The 14,091-nt window shown below is 31.6% G+C and overlaps 1 protein-coding gene and 3 pseudogenes across 4 annotated transcripts; all 4 read right to left on the bottom strand.

Moving 5' to 3' along the window:
- Window positions 1-575: 575 nt before the first annotated feature.
- Window positions 576-2,915, bottom strand: AT1G36510 (Nucleic acid-binding proteins superfamily; the record flags this gene model as incomplete). The annotated part of the gene is made up of 9 exons (NM_103331.1): window positions 576-761; window positions 855-1,016; window positions 1,129-1,245; window positions 1,367-1,426; window positions 1,476-1,550; window positions 1,641-1,776; window positions 2,268-2,337; window positions 2,576-2,687; window positions 2,778-2,915. The coding sequence occupies 9 exons, from the start codon at window positions 2,913-2,915 to the stop codon at window positions 576-578; spliced, it is 1,056 nt and encodes a 351-aa protein (NP_174868.1).
- Window positions 2,916-6,035: 3,120 nt separating this feature from the next.
- Window positions 6,036-7,471, bottom strand: AT1G36500 (annotated as a pseudogene; the record flags this gene model as incomplete). The annotated part of the gene is made up of 1 exon: window positions 6,036-7,471.
- A 1,122-nt stretch (window positions 7,472-8,593) lies between these two features.
- AT1G36495 lies at window positions 8,594-9,904 on the bottom strand (annotated as a pseudogene; the record flags this gene model as incomplete). The annotated part of the gene is made up of 1 exon: window positions 8,594-9,904.
- Window positions 9,905-10,983: 1,079 nt separating this feature from the next.
- On the bottom strand, window positions 10,984-13,492 carry AT1G36490 (annotated as a pseudogene; the record flags this gene model as incomplete). The annotated part of the gene is made up of 1 exon: window positions 10,984-13,492.
- Window positions 13,493-14,091: the final 599 nt, after the last annotated feature.

The raw sequence follows: 14,091 nt of genomic DNA, 5'->3' as shown, positions 1-14,091 counted from the left end.
TAACATCCGGTTATGGAGGGACTTATCAACTCAAGATTGTGAAAGGACTTCATTGTTTTCGGGCGTTAAAGTTGCTCTGAGAACTTTATTTTCTCTTAGGTAACCTTTTTTTTCCTTCTTATTTTCTTTGACGATGACGATTATAAAGTTACGTTGGTTCCCGAAGCAAAAGTCATGATGGTTCACGTCCAATCGTAATATACGAAAACTGACGATATCTATAATCAGAATAAACTAATATTTATAATCAGTAATCTTATCATAAAGTAACTTAAAGTGCTAATGACCGTCTGCATATAATAATGACCGTCCGCATATAAAAGTAATGACTTAAAGCAGACATGCATATAAGAATTCTCCCGTTTCTGTAAATTTGTATATACATTATAATAATCGAGTACTTTGTTATTCCGTAATGTATTCTAGAATTTAAATCAGAATAATAATAGAGTATAAAACGATAAATATTATAAAAGTCGAAATAGTTTTAAAAAGACAAAGCAAAATATTTTTAAAAAAGGAAAACTAAGCAAGATTTTTTTTAAAATAAATAAAAGGAGAACTGAACGTGAGGATTAAGTAAGTTTCTCGACTTTGGCCTTCTTTCTTGTAACCATCTTCTTTCCTGTTACCGGTTTCGATTTCACGTCATCAAAGATCCTTTTATCCGTAGAAGGACTGTCATCCACAACCGAGGACTCAATCATCTCAATTTTCGGATTGATGATATCACATGCAGAATCACTCACAACAGTCAACTCCTACGAATCCAATGAACATAAAATATTATCACAAGACAGAAGTCATAACATTAATTAATAATACTTTTAAAGATTCATAAAGTAAAAGATAACCTTTGCGAATTTTTCAACCATATCCGTTTTTTCCCAAAATTTCTCGACAACATACGCAGCCTTCGTACTCTTCAAATTATCGGTACCAATGGATAACTTGAATAACATGGTTTTCCCCATTAAATCAGCAAGAACCTCGGGTAAAATAGAAGGGTCCGACTCCTCAAACAAATAGAATAACATTAAACTCATCAAGTTTTCTTATACTTATTGTGGGCAAATATTGAAATTCTTAGAAAGTTTAAATATTAAAAATTCAAACTTTACTACGTACCTTTGGAACTTCTGCAAAAAACTCAGCAGCCGTTTTACCAATAAGACATTGAGCCAATCCATCAAAGAAGAGTAATTTAACCTCAGGCGAAGCACCATAAGAAGCACGTAGAATGAGCTTATATCGATACAGATCAAGAGACATCATTATTAACAAATAAACAACGCTAAAATTTACGAATGAACAAACCATTTAATTATTATAACATCTAAAACGCATATACAAACCTATAGCTAACATCAGTAGCGTCAGCATCACATACACCACAACTACAGATAGGACCAGCATCGCCATGAGCCTTCTTACCACATACTTTGTGGATACGGCTGAACCTTCTTACCACATACTTTACATGCAATATAGTACCATTTAGGCATAGTCTCGATGAAACAGACTCTGGCTATAGTGACACACGTGGACACCTAATTCAGACAAAATATAAATACAGGTTAGATTACGCTAAGTATCATTTAAAATAGAGCGTAAACGTAAAGACGTAATAAGACACATACATCACATGCATACACAATATCTTCGACAGTTTTCTTTTCATTCAGTTGAAAGAACTCCTCGTATAGAGTAACCGCAGAGTGGCTTGTTTTATTTTCACTGTCTACATGGATCAAATCCTCACTTCCAGCCGATAACCTATAAAACAGAACAAATAACCAAATTTATGATTTGTAACATGTACCTAAGCCATGTAACTAATATATTAGAGAATAAGAAAAGAACATATACATCTGTCGAAATTTTTAGACTTCAGGAATAGGAGGATTGAATAGAATATCCGTTGAATTGAATGAATTAGATATACTGATAACACCTACGAAAAAAAAAAGAGATGTCAATATTTCCAACTTAACTCTACATACATTATAATATCGAAGATGTTACCTTTCCACTCTTTGATGCACGCAAATCTAACGACACACACAATAACCGGCTCATTGTTATTCTTAAAATATGAAGAGAAATTTATAGCAAGATCACCCATATAGTACACGCGAAACGATGGCCACTTTTTACTCAAATACAAACAAACTAACATTAAAAGAATAATATTTAATAAAATAATAAAGCGAACATGAATGCACAAAAAAGAAAATTACCCCAAATCCTATATTTCGAAACTCAACTTAACGGTATCTTTGCCTTTCGCTTTAATGCTATCGAGACTTCCCACATCAACGATTTGTCCAAGGACATCTACCAACATAAAAAAAGAAAACATTAGAAAATAACCTTTACTTTACTAATCATAGTAAAAATATGGAATTCTAATACAAACCAATCAATATCTGCCTGTCTAATCTCCCAGACAAAATTTCATTAAATTCCTTAAAATATTTATCTGGAGCTTGAGAGGGAAAATTGTCACATGGTTTCACCGTAGTAGTTCTATAGAAGACTATTTTGAAACTTAAAGGACTCGTCCTATAGTCACCGTCATAATAAACAAAACTGAAAGTATCGATAATTCTGCTTTCACCACTAACAAACTGGTGCTGAAACCTCTTACCCAATCCCTCTTCGATGGACGCATGAACTCTCGTTCCCTAATGATGCAAATATTGAAAAATTGACAATCAAAAGACAACATGAACATTATAAAGACAAATAGTTTAAAAGGAAAAATACAACAATACCTCTCCATCCACCAGAACCATCTCTATAGATTTAAACAATCTCCAAAGCCTAACCACACGTACTTTAATCTTGTATTGATCTAGAGCCGGATTAATCTCCCTCAGATAAACAAAAGAATTCGAAAGAATAGACGCCATGATCAATATAATAATCTACCAATAAGTATGGAAGATTTTAAGAATGCGTGAGTATATCGATAATGAATGAAACTATCTCTATATATAGTATTGAACTAACCGATTATATAATATTATATTAAGATTTGCATTTATTAAAATTGTATAATATCTATATCTCAATATTTATATATTTTAAAAATCAAACGATAAAAGGAAAACTATATCGACAATTAACATTTTTTTTTTGCTAATATAATTCATGTAAATATAGATAATTTCCCAAAAAAAAACAAAAAAAGTTCTAAATTTTTGAAAAGATATGGAAGATAATAACGTAAAATATATGGTAGATAATAACGTAATTAACTGTATCACATTCGTTTGAGAGATTTAATATTATCATAGCGCAAATCATCATGGAATTTTAACTTCTTTTTTTTTTGGTCAAAAGGAATTTTAACTTATTACTTTGAATTTTCGGCATTTTAATTGGAGAGAAGAAGCTATCGAAAGAAATTTAGAAAACTTCTAAATCCAACAATGTAATAAAAATATAATTACGAATATTATGTTGCCATAAATTCACAAACCTTGCTATCTGATAGGATTACTTCTAAACTCATCCCAAATCCACGTTCATTATGTTGCCATAGATTTAGTACACATACTCGGATGAGCCAATCAGTCTTGGATGAATTCAATCGCGAACGTCGTCGAAAATCTTGTACCCCATCGCCTGACAAAGTAATTGAAATGTAAACTAAGAAACACGTTCCGATCGAATGTTTTTTGCTAGGTTTTAGTTGTGCAGATCAAAAAAGGTCAGAGAGCGTATCTATATATTAGGCTGATATACTCGAATATGTCATAATATCTATATCTATTTAGGAACATTCGGAATATTTGTCAGAGATTATCTTTACTTTTTTTTTATATAACAATACGCATTATTCCATATAATCATGCGAGCTAAAATAAAATTTACCCAAATTATTTGATAAATATTACCAAATAACTTTATGAGAATATTCAGTATAATATTATTTAATATTTCTAAAGATTGAAATTACCATTACCATGATACTCGATTCCATACAAAATAGGAAAAGTTAAATAAATAATAACTCCAAAATGGTTATGCCTTTAAAATGTTAATATCAATATATTCAAATATTCGTTTAAGTTTAAAATTTTTAAAATAGAAACTCCCATTTTTGTTTGGTTTACTATATTAACATTTTTAATAATGATTAAAAAGTAATTCCAACAAAAATTCTATATTAATTTATTTAAGATATGTTAATACTCTTTATATAAGATATAAGATTATATAAGATAACATTAAATAATATAGAAATTAATATAAAATTATAAAAGGGGTTAAAAGTATCTATCTATATATCTTATTTTATTGGAAAAGTAATTATTAGATAATACCGAATACTTGCAAAATATAAAGTTATATTATAGATTGTTACCGTGTTGGTGAGTTTGTTAAATTATTATATATTTAAATTCATCATTATCACTTATCAGCAGGCGTCATGTTTCAGAGACATATCATCCCGAGAAGTAATATACTCAATATTAAATATTTTAAAATTTTCAATATTCAATTAAGCATAACAAACTCACAATATAAGAAGTGTCAAAAATAAGTAATATTCCCAAGATAGCACAGATTAACTTAGATGATCAATATAATCCAAAATATTAAATTCGATTCTTCAAATCATAAACATATGTGTTAATGATATTCAATATAATCCAAAATATTAACCTCGATTAATAATCAATATAATCCAAAATATTAACTACAATTCTTCGAATAATAATCATGTGTGTTAACGATGTTCAAGGTGTGCTAATGATGTTCAATATAATCCAAAATATTAACCTCGATTAATAAAGTTGATATATTCCCAAAAATCAAGATATTTAAAGATTACATCGTAAATCAATATATTTAGGGTTACATCGAGATATCGATTATACGATAAGGGTAATTATAACTCCGGAAACACGTCTTTGGGTTCATAACGATTTGTGCACTCTCTATCATACGATCCGGACAATGTTGCAATCGGTGCATAATCTTCATAGACTCCATAATATTGTACACATTATTCTGAACAAAATTAAAATTTAGGATAAAAAATATAACCAAATATGAAATATTAACAAAAGCAACACCGCTGAGAAACGCTGATTTGGCAAAATAATTTAAACACGTAAAAGAATACAATACATATCAAAGAAAATATGGCCGCATGTCTAATCCTTTTATAACTTCGAAAACACATCTTTGGGTTAATAACGACTTGTGCACTCTCCCTCATACGATCCGAACAATTTTGCAATCGGTGTATAATCTTCATAGACTCCATAATATAGTACACATCATTCTGAACAAAATTAAAATTTAGGTATAAGAAAATTGAGCCAAATATGAAATATTTGCAACAGCAACACTGATGGGAAACACTGTTTTGGCAAAAATAATTACAACACGTAAAAGAATACAGAACATACCAAAGAAAATACGGCTGCATGGCTAATCCTTTTATGATGATCGTAACTATATGATCACGTAAAAGTAAACCAAACAAATATTGTTATTTTTTACTTTAAAAACACAAAAATCAAGAAAGATTAGAGAGATACCTCGGTTTGATTCGAAGTTCGTTTGCAATTCCAACACCCCCAAAATTTATTATTGTACCTGAGAAACAAAAAAGAAGTGCTAATCAAAATCAAGTAAATTCTCACAAATATAAAAACCAAACAGCTACAAAAACCAAAACATGTAATCGAAGAAACTATAAAGCTTGGGTAAACAACTCATCACCAATTGGCAAAGATCTATAAGATCTTACTTTCCAAGTGACCATAACATAAAAAAGAGTTGAAAAAATCGATGAAGATGCATCATAGAAAGGACCTAGATTGAAATACAAAAAAGAACTATAAACCATATTGCTATTGCTATGCACTAAAATCAAGCTACGATGTTTGTGTTTGAGAGGAGGGATCATATATTTATAGGTATTTTCAGCATAAGGTTTTAGGGTTTTACATATGACGGCGTAAATTAGGGTTTTAGGGCCAAATCCGTCAGTTCATATTCTGAGAGCGAACGTGAGGCCTTTCGACATCTGCTTTAATATATAAGATGGAGCCATTCTGGTTACACCATTCCACATTGATATGTATAAGAAGAGAAAGCTTCTTATTATAAGGCACAACATACCTATTGTCACATTTAATTCCACCCTTCTTAACATAGTCATCAGTTTTTCTTCTTCTATAAATAGCATAACCATCACTACCAACCTTTGTTATATATTGATGTTTTCTGGGATAAAGTTTAGAACATTCTCCATCAACCATACATGGATAATTGACATTTGGTGAACCACATGGACCGTGAATCATCGAGTTTTTGATAACTTCATATAGCTTTGGTTCTTTCTCTTTGTCAGGAATCTAAGCAAAAATAAGTTTATCAATGACGTATGATGTTAGTAATTTACTCTTAGCATCCATAAATAAGAGAATGTGTGCATGAGGCAAGCCTCTTTTCTGAAACTCAACAATATACATCGCTGCAAGCACCAAAATATCAGAATGAGTACAAAAAAAATTGATGGTTTAGAAAACTCCTAAGTATAGTATACTAAACCATACTTACACGCAACAGTCTTCCCAAGCATCTTCTTCATAGTTAAATCTTTCATTAGAGAATCTAACTTGATTTTCAAAATCCTAGCTATAATGTCAGGTCTGTCATCAGCATTTAAACCTCTTTTCTCGCAGTATCTTGTTATCTCTAGCCACTTTGGGTTACATGTAAAGGTGATGAAAAGATTGACAAAACCATAATGTTTACAGATAGCCATCGCATCATAATAGCTTTGAACCATATATCTAGGACCACCAGTGAATGAAGCTGGAATCAGAAGTTGGTTACCTTCTTCCTTCATAGTGGTTGCTCGAGCTGCAGCTGCTTCTTTTACAGATGTGTAGTTTTCACAACGTATCTTAGACTGATTAAACTTGATATAGTTTAATCTATTAGATTCAATAGTAGTATAAGCATCATAGAGAAACTGCTGGAACAACCTCTTTGTACGTAGTAGAGTTTGGCACTCATCTTCTCTCTCTTGAATGCGGAATGCAAACCATTGTCTCATGCTAATACACCTCTTCTTCTTGTTCTTGGCTGATTTATAACACTTCTCAATGCCAGGTCTGAAACCATCTTCACCATAACAAAAAATTAGTGGATATTGTAGAGCCAAATAGGAAATGTGAATCTGGTTAATCCTCTTTAGGTGCCTATATTATTAATTTTCTAGAACAATGTCTCTATTAGGCATGCAATGGCGAAAATCTCCAGGGATCAAGGTTTCAACCTCTGATGTGGTAGGCATACTATATGTCCTGCCATCAACACCCTTACGATCTGCGATAATACGCATGTGAAACGGCTCTTCATAATTTGTTTGAATCCTCTCTCTGGCTGTCCTGAATTTTCCAACATAAGGAGTGCAACAATTAAGCATTTTTATAATGTCTACAATAAATTTCGATGAGGTCATAAAATGAAATAGTAGAAGTAGAAGTTGTTTGATGCTAAAGCAAGTTTTCTTTGAAAACGATGTAAGTCCTGATCTTTCAAATGAACCTGAGATAAATTTGAGTTTTAGTAAATAACTTTGTGAGACTTTAATGTCTTGTAGAAGCTGATAAAATATAAAAGATAGATCACTTAAGGTTGAAAATGATATTACCATGTGAATATGGTATAGATTTTGCAGACCCTCTAGGCTGAGTAGAAGTAGTTGTTTGATTATTATCATCACAATTGACTGGCAAATTAGTGATATCTCTGAATACTCTGTTGAAAGTTGATCTAAGAGGAATAGAACCATTAGTAAAAGCACCAATAGCATTAGATCCATTAAACTGTGTAATTTTTCTTTGAGAAATTGTTCTGTTAACTAAACGTGGTCTCTTCTCTGATGGTGGAGGTAAATTTAGATCTAAAAGAGGGCTGTTTTTCTTTTTCCCATTTCGTAACTTTAGACTGATATGAGTAGTAAGTGATTTAAGATGATGCATCAAGATTTTATAGAACTGTTAAAATTAAATGGAATAGAGACCATACCAAGTTTTAGAAGATCTGTTTGTTAGTTAATATAATATTTTCTAGGTGAGCAAAATATCTAAACTTGCTATGTTTTTGGATTTTTTCATTTAATTTACTTGAATGAAAATATAAAAAATTAGACTCAAACTATGTAACCAATTAGCCCTATATCATCGTGAATGATAATATTCAATTTCCTTTTGTAGAGTACCATTTATTTTGGACTCTATGATTCAAAGTCAGCAATTATGTTATTATTTCTCAACTACTAAAGGTATCAGATCACTACTTAACTTAGCTACCATATCAAATAAATTAAAACGCAAATGCATTTGAGAAGTTCAGATTTCTCAAATGACAGAGAAACACAAATAAATAGTTATAGCATAGAGATAGATATGTTTGAATCCTAAAAACATAGCATAAATAAAAAACACTACTCAATTCAAAAGGTCACAAACATGAAAATAGAAATAAGTATTTGGGACGATAGAATAATTCAATGTAAGTCTTCAAACTCCATTCTCCTAAGCTTCTCAAACTTGTTCCATTGTCACGTCCTCATCATCATCATCTTTGAAACTCCGGCTGGTATTAACAAAATATGAGGGCAACAGAAACTTAGTCATTGTTGTTACTTGTAAACTACATAAATGTTAAAATCTTTAAAGACTTACATGTAACTTGCAAGATCAAAGTAAGGGAATCTTGGATCTATGTCTAGACGTGAACAACCAAATTCACTCATCAAGACATTTTCACCTAACATACAAATAACAATATAAATTCTAAAGATCACAGAACACAAGTGAAGGTAAACTACAATTCTCTAGAGATGTTAGAAAACTAACCTTCAAGCTCAGAGATTCTCCAGAAGCGCACAACACATACAATTGGCTCATAGTTGTATGTTGGTCTACAGATACGTCTAGACCATTTGTTAACAAACCATTCACAGCATTTCCCAACAGCAATGCACTTAAATTTTTTGTTCCCTATACCATTTCTTAACAAACCATTCACAGCATTTCCCAACAGCACGGCACTTGTCTTTTTGTTCCCTATACCATTCGACATTACTTATGCTACATAATCAATTCATCTATGAAAAATATAAAGACTGCAACTTAACTTATTCTAAATCTATAAACTTAAAAACTTACCAATTATACATAAGTTCAAATTCAACATATCTGGACTCATAATCGATCTCATCCTGGCGACAAACATAGGGAAACCTCTGAATAGAAGACACACTTGACACCACACCAATAGCATCTATGCATCATAGAAAATTGCAATCTATTAATACAGTGTAGACAATCAAATACATAAAACAGAAAATTTTACTTACTAGTAACGTCCGAGACATTCTCTAGAGAAGAATACTCTAGGTCAATGGAGAAAATCCAGTCTGTGAAAGAACATTTCTTCAATTCTGACATAGGCCAAACGGATGTATCCCACTTAAACTTGATGTGTAGAGGGTTCGCGGTATACTTGAATTTGTTGGTGGAGGAAATGACACGAAAATGAGAGATATGATACCAAAAACCTTCCTTGAGAAAATGCCTGAATTTGTAAACTTGCCTTTTGGAACGGTAGCAGTGATTCTGTGATGCTCCTAATTAGCCCAAGAAAAAACAAAAATTAGAGCACTTTAAAACTATTTGACAGAATCGATAAGCACATTTAAAAAAAAAAACAGATGTTAAAGAACTCTAATACATATGATAAAAACTTTTTCATCAAACCAAATCATGGTTGAAACATCACCATAAATGTTTGAAGGATGATCTCATCTCCACAGGACTTTCACGTTTATAGTCCACTGCGTCGAGTTCACATTCAAATTTATGATTTTTTTTAATAGGCTCCATAAGTTCTAGGCAGGTTTTTTTTATGTTTCTTCATTTTGCTAAGTTTTTAGGGTTAACAGAAAAATGAAACCTAATTTGCTTATATATATAAGGTGAATTATATCTCAAAAGATGCAACGAATGTCCGATTTATTAATAAAAGAAAATACGAATCGTTTGAGGGTTTAAACAGATCGTTTAAATTGTATCTTTTAGGAAAAAAATGATGATGGTGTACCGATTGAACTATATCTCTATAATGATTACAAATCAGGCAGTTACCTAATATCTAGCAAGTTCTAGATTCGGCTTCATTATTTTATATATATAGTTCAATTTATAGAAATATAAATATCTATATCGAAATAAGATTTTATTAGTTGGAGGTATGAATGTATACAGGTTATATATTCATGAAGTCTATATCTATCTATAAGATTGTAATATACAATAACAAAACTTTATTTACACTGTTACAGGAATACATTCAAGTGATGCATTCAAGGTTTGAAGGAAGTCGAAGACATCTAGTTGCAGAGTAATTGGTAAGTTTCATTTGGACTCTTTAGATATTTCATTAGAACAGAGATAGGAATTATATATTATGGTTATAAATTAGTAAGAGTCGAATATGAGAGCTTAATAGAATCTTTAAAAGAGAATAATAATTATTAAAAAGCTGAAACATAATATACAATAACAAATCTTTATTTACTCTGTTACAGGAATGATTCAAATGATGCATTCAAGGTATAAAGGAGGTCGAAGACATCTAGTTGAAGAGTAATTGGTAAGCTTCATTTGGACTCTTTAGATATTTCATTAGAACAGATATAGGAATTATATATAATGCATATAAATTAATAAGAGTCGAATATGAAAGCTTAATAGAATCTTTAAAAGAGAAATTTAATGATTAAAAACCTGAAGCATAATCCAAAACATGAAATCCAAGAACTTAGAAAAACAAAAAGATTCCTAAACTTCAAAACATTGAAACCAACTAAAAAACAGAGCTTATGTGACACTAAGTGTTCAATAAGCCGCAGTTTTTAAGAGACAGAGATAAGTAGAACTACTTCTTCTCAACTTTGACCCTAACCCCGACCATGTTCTTTGACTTCTCCTTCTTGAATTCTTGCTTCACCATGCCAACATCTTCGAACTTAGGTTTTTCATTATCTTTTTCAACTGCCACTATTGGTGTCTTGATATCAATTGGGACAATGGCTTCTTTGGAATCAGCCACCTCTGCATCCACGACAACACTTTGTTCTGCATTCTCTGATATAGACTTTTCCAAATCTAATGGTACAATACACACCTTTTTCGAACTTGAAAAACCTTCAGAGCCATTCAATTCTCTAGCGTAAACACGCTTTGAAGATGGAGTAGTAGAGTCTGGCGAACCATTACAATTCTCCAACATGAGTGGCACCTCCAATCCACAAAAAGTTAGACACCATTATAACGGAAATTTATATTTTGAAATAGAAATGTACATATAGATGTGTACATTACCTGATCACCAGATACAATTGATGCAGGGTTCACATGTTTAGCAGAATTCTCTAATAAATGTTCTTCTATCAGTCCATTTTCTTCAAAAGCACCTTTGAAACCTTATAGATTCCTTTTCCATCCAAAATATTATCTTTCTCGACCCACACCAGAAACATAAATGTCTTACCAATCAGATTCTTTACAGAATCAGGAAGGTGTTCTGGATCCTCCATCTGCAAGACAGTATTATAGTATTTAAAATCTAGATTAATATATATCAATTTACATAAAGTAGATAACTAATATTCTAAACAGACCTTATCAACAGATCAATTAAAGTACAGAGGTTGCAGACTCGCCAATGATCTTAGAGAAAATTGAATCAAACAGTAGCAATTTGGCTCCACCATTGTTATCCATAACCTTTGCATAAACATGTACCTTACATATAATTTTTTTTGCAAAACCACTTAGATTATAAATGAAAAACATATTCTCAAGAAAGAGATGAATGTATTAAATACTCTGCAAATTTAGTGTTAAAATCATATTTACCTAGAGGCCACATTTGTAACAACAGACTTGCATGTGGCACATCATAATCTAGGCTTCTTCCCCTTGTTGTTAACACCATTAACACCAACATGTATATGATTAACCTTCTTATTACATGACTACAGCTGATGTAAGACCAAGCCTAATCCGTATCTATTACATAGATTGTGCACAGAACTCTAACTTTGCCAACAAATATAAAGTTGATACCATATTAGATTATAGTCTTAATGTCTTTATCTTTACAAAGTATCTGATTAAAAACAATCCTCAGTCGAGTTGAGCAGATCTGAGATGGTATTCCTTGCAAACTCACTGTAATCAATCATTTTCACTGCAACCATCTCAAACGTCGGGACTCTTGCACAAAAAATGCAAATATTACCATCAGCTGGTAGTCTGCAAATGCCAAACCGTAGGTCAATAACACATAATAAAAATCAAAACAAAAGTATCATGTGTTGAGAGTAGATGCATTTACGATTGACTGAAAGCCACAACTTCGAGGAAGTTAGGATTGACATGTACTTGAGATGCATCAAAAGAGTTGGATAAACTTTTCACACCAGCAATTTTATAAACGGTTAAGTTACCATAGATCACATATTATAAAAGTAAGCACTTTAATGTACCATTGATAGAATTTACCCTTGCATGCCTTAATTTTGGCAAAACGAATGAGAAAAATCACATTCTTTCCTTCAGATTCCTGACATACCCTGAAAACCTGTTGAGCGTATGATCCCCACAATGTAACTTGCATTCTCTCATCCCTAGTACGTAGAACAAATGAATAGATATAAGCAAATTATATTTGAACAAAAATACATAAACTAATAAGATAAAGACATTACATTTCATCACTGATTTCAAAATCAATCTTTGTAGTCGGCTTATTGTTAGCCTCTCATTCCTCCAACTCGCCAGTAGTAATGATTTGTCCAATAGCATCTGGTCAAAAACATTAATAAGTTCATACTTTGATGAAACCACTTAGAAGAAAATAGATCAATCATTTAATATAGAAATAGAACACTCACCAACAAACATATGAGGGTTAAGCTCACCACTCTGGATTTTGGAAAATGGCGCCAATGAAAAAAAGTTGGAATTTGAGATAGACTCACAACCCATCACCTCAGTTCAAGCCTGAAACCCCATCTTGTAAAGATGGTTAGTTGGACGAAACTGGCCATACGCATAGGTAAGACCAAAAATCTCAATGAATATCCATTCTCCAACAATAAGCTTGTGAACAAACTTAGAAACCAATTTCGTCTTCACAGTAGCATGCATTTTTTTTCCCTTATGACAAAGATAGTAACAATATATGTTAGTTGTTATGCAATATTGAAATGTAAATAGCTACTAATAATAAATCTTACATATTCATCAAAGATGACCATCTCAATGGTTTCACCGGTGTTGCTTGTGTACTGCTTCCAGGAGTGGAGGATCTTAACCTGGACCCTCCATGTGTTCATGTAAGGCCTCACGTCTTTCAAGTAAGCGAAAGTAGTAGCCATTTCTTAAAAAACAGAGATGTAGAAGTAGTGAAATGTGTAGATAGTTTGCTGTGTAGGTGATGATGAAATGGAATGATATTACAACCTTATTTATAATAGGCGACTCAAGCTAGTAAACCTAGATTTTCAAAGATTCTAAGCGTAACTTCTTTAGAAACAGAATGATTTGGAATGGTTCAGAAAGAGGAATATGCTTGAGGATCATAAGTGATAATAAATTAATAAGTTGCTGTATTTAGATTTTGCTTTGATTCTCATGCAAAATTTGAAAGATATTCTAGCTAATGTGATCTTATTTTGGCGACATTTTAATGGCATGCCATAACCCTTTTAAGAATTTAATTGTGATATATGTGAAACAGGAAACTGCATTGCTATAAATGAGGAATGGAGGGAATTGATGATGCGATTCAAATCGGAAAATATCTTTGGAATGCAAGATTACTTTACATTTTAAATTAGATGGAGAATATAGTACTTGGTAAAGATTGATAACACAATACCGATATTAGGAAGAATTTTGAGTATGAATGAAGTATATTTCAAAATATATTTACTATACCAAATGTAAGATCATATGATATATTAAGTGTTTGTTT

The sequence above is a fragment of the Arabidopsis thaliana genome, assembly GCF_000001735.4.
Source record: "Arabidopsis thaliana chromosome 1 sequence".
NCBI lineage: Eukaryota > Viridiplantae > Streptophyta > Magnoliopsida > Brassicales > Brassicaceae > Arabidopsis > Arabidopsis thaliana.
Note: the sequence above shows the minus strand (reverse complement) of the source record. Positions and strands in the feature narration are given on the sequence as shown.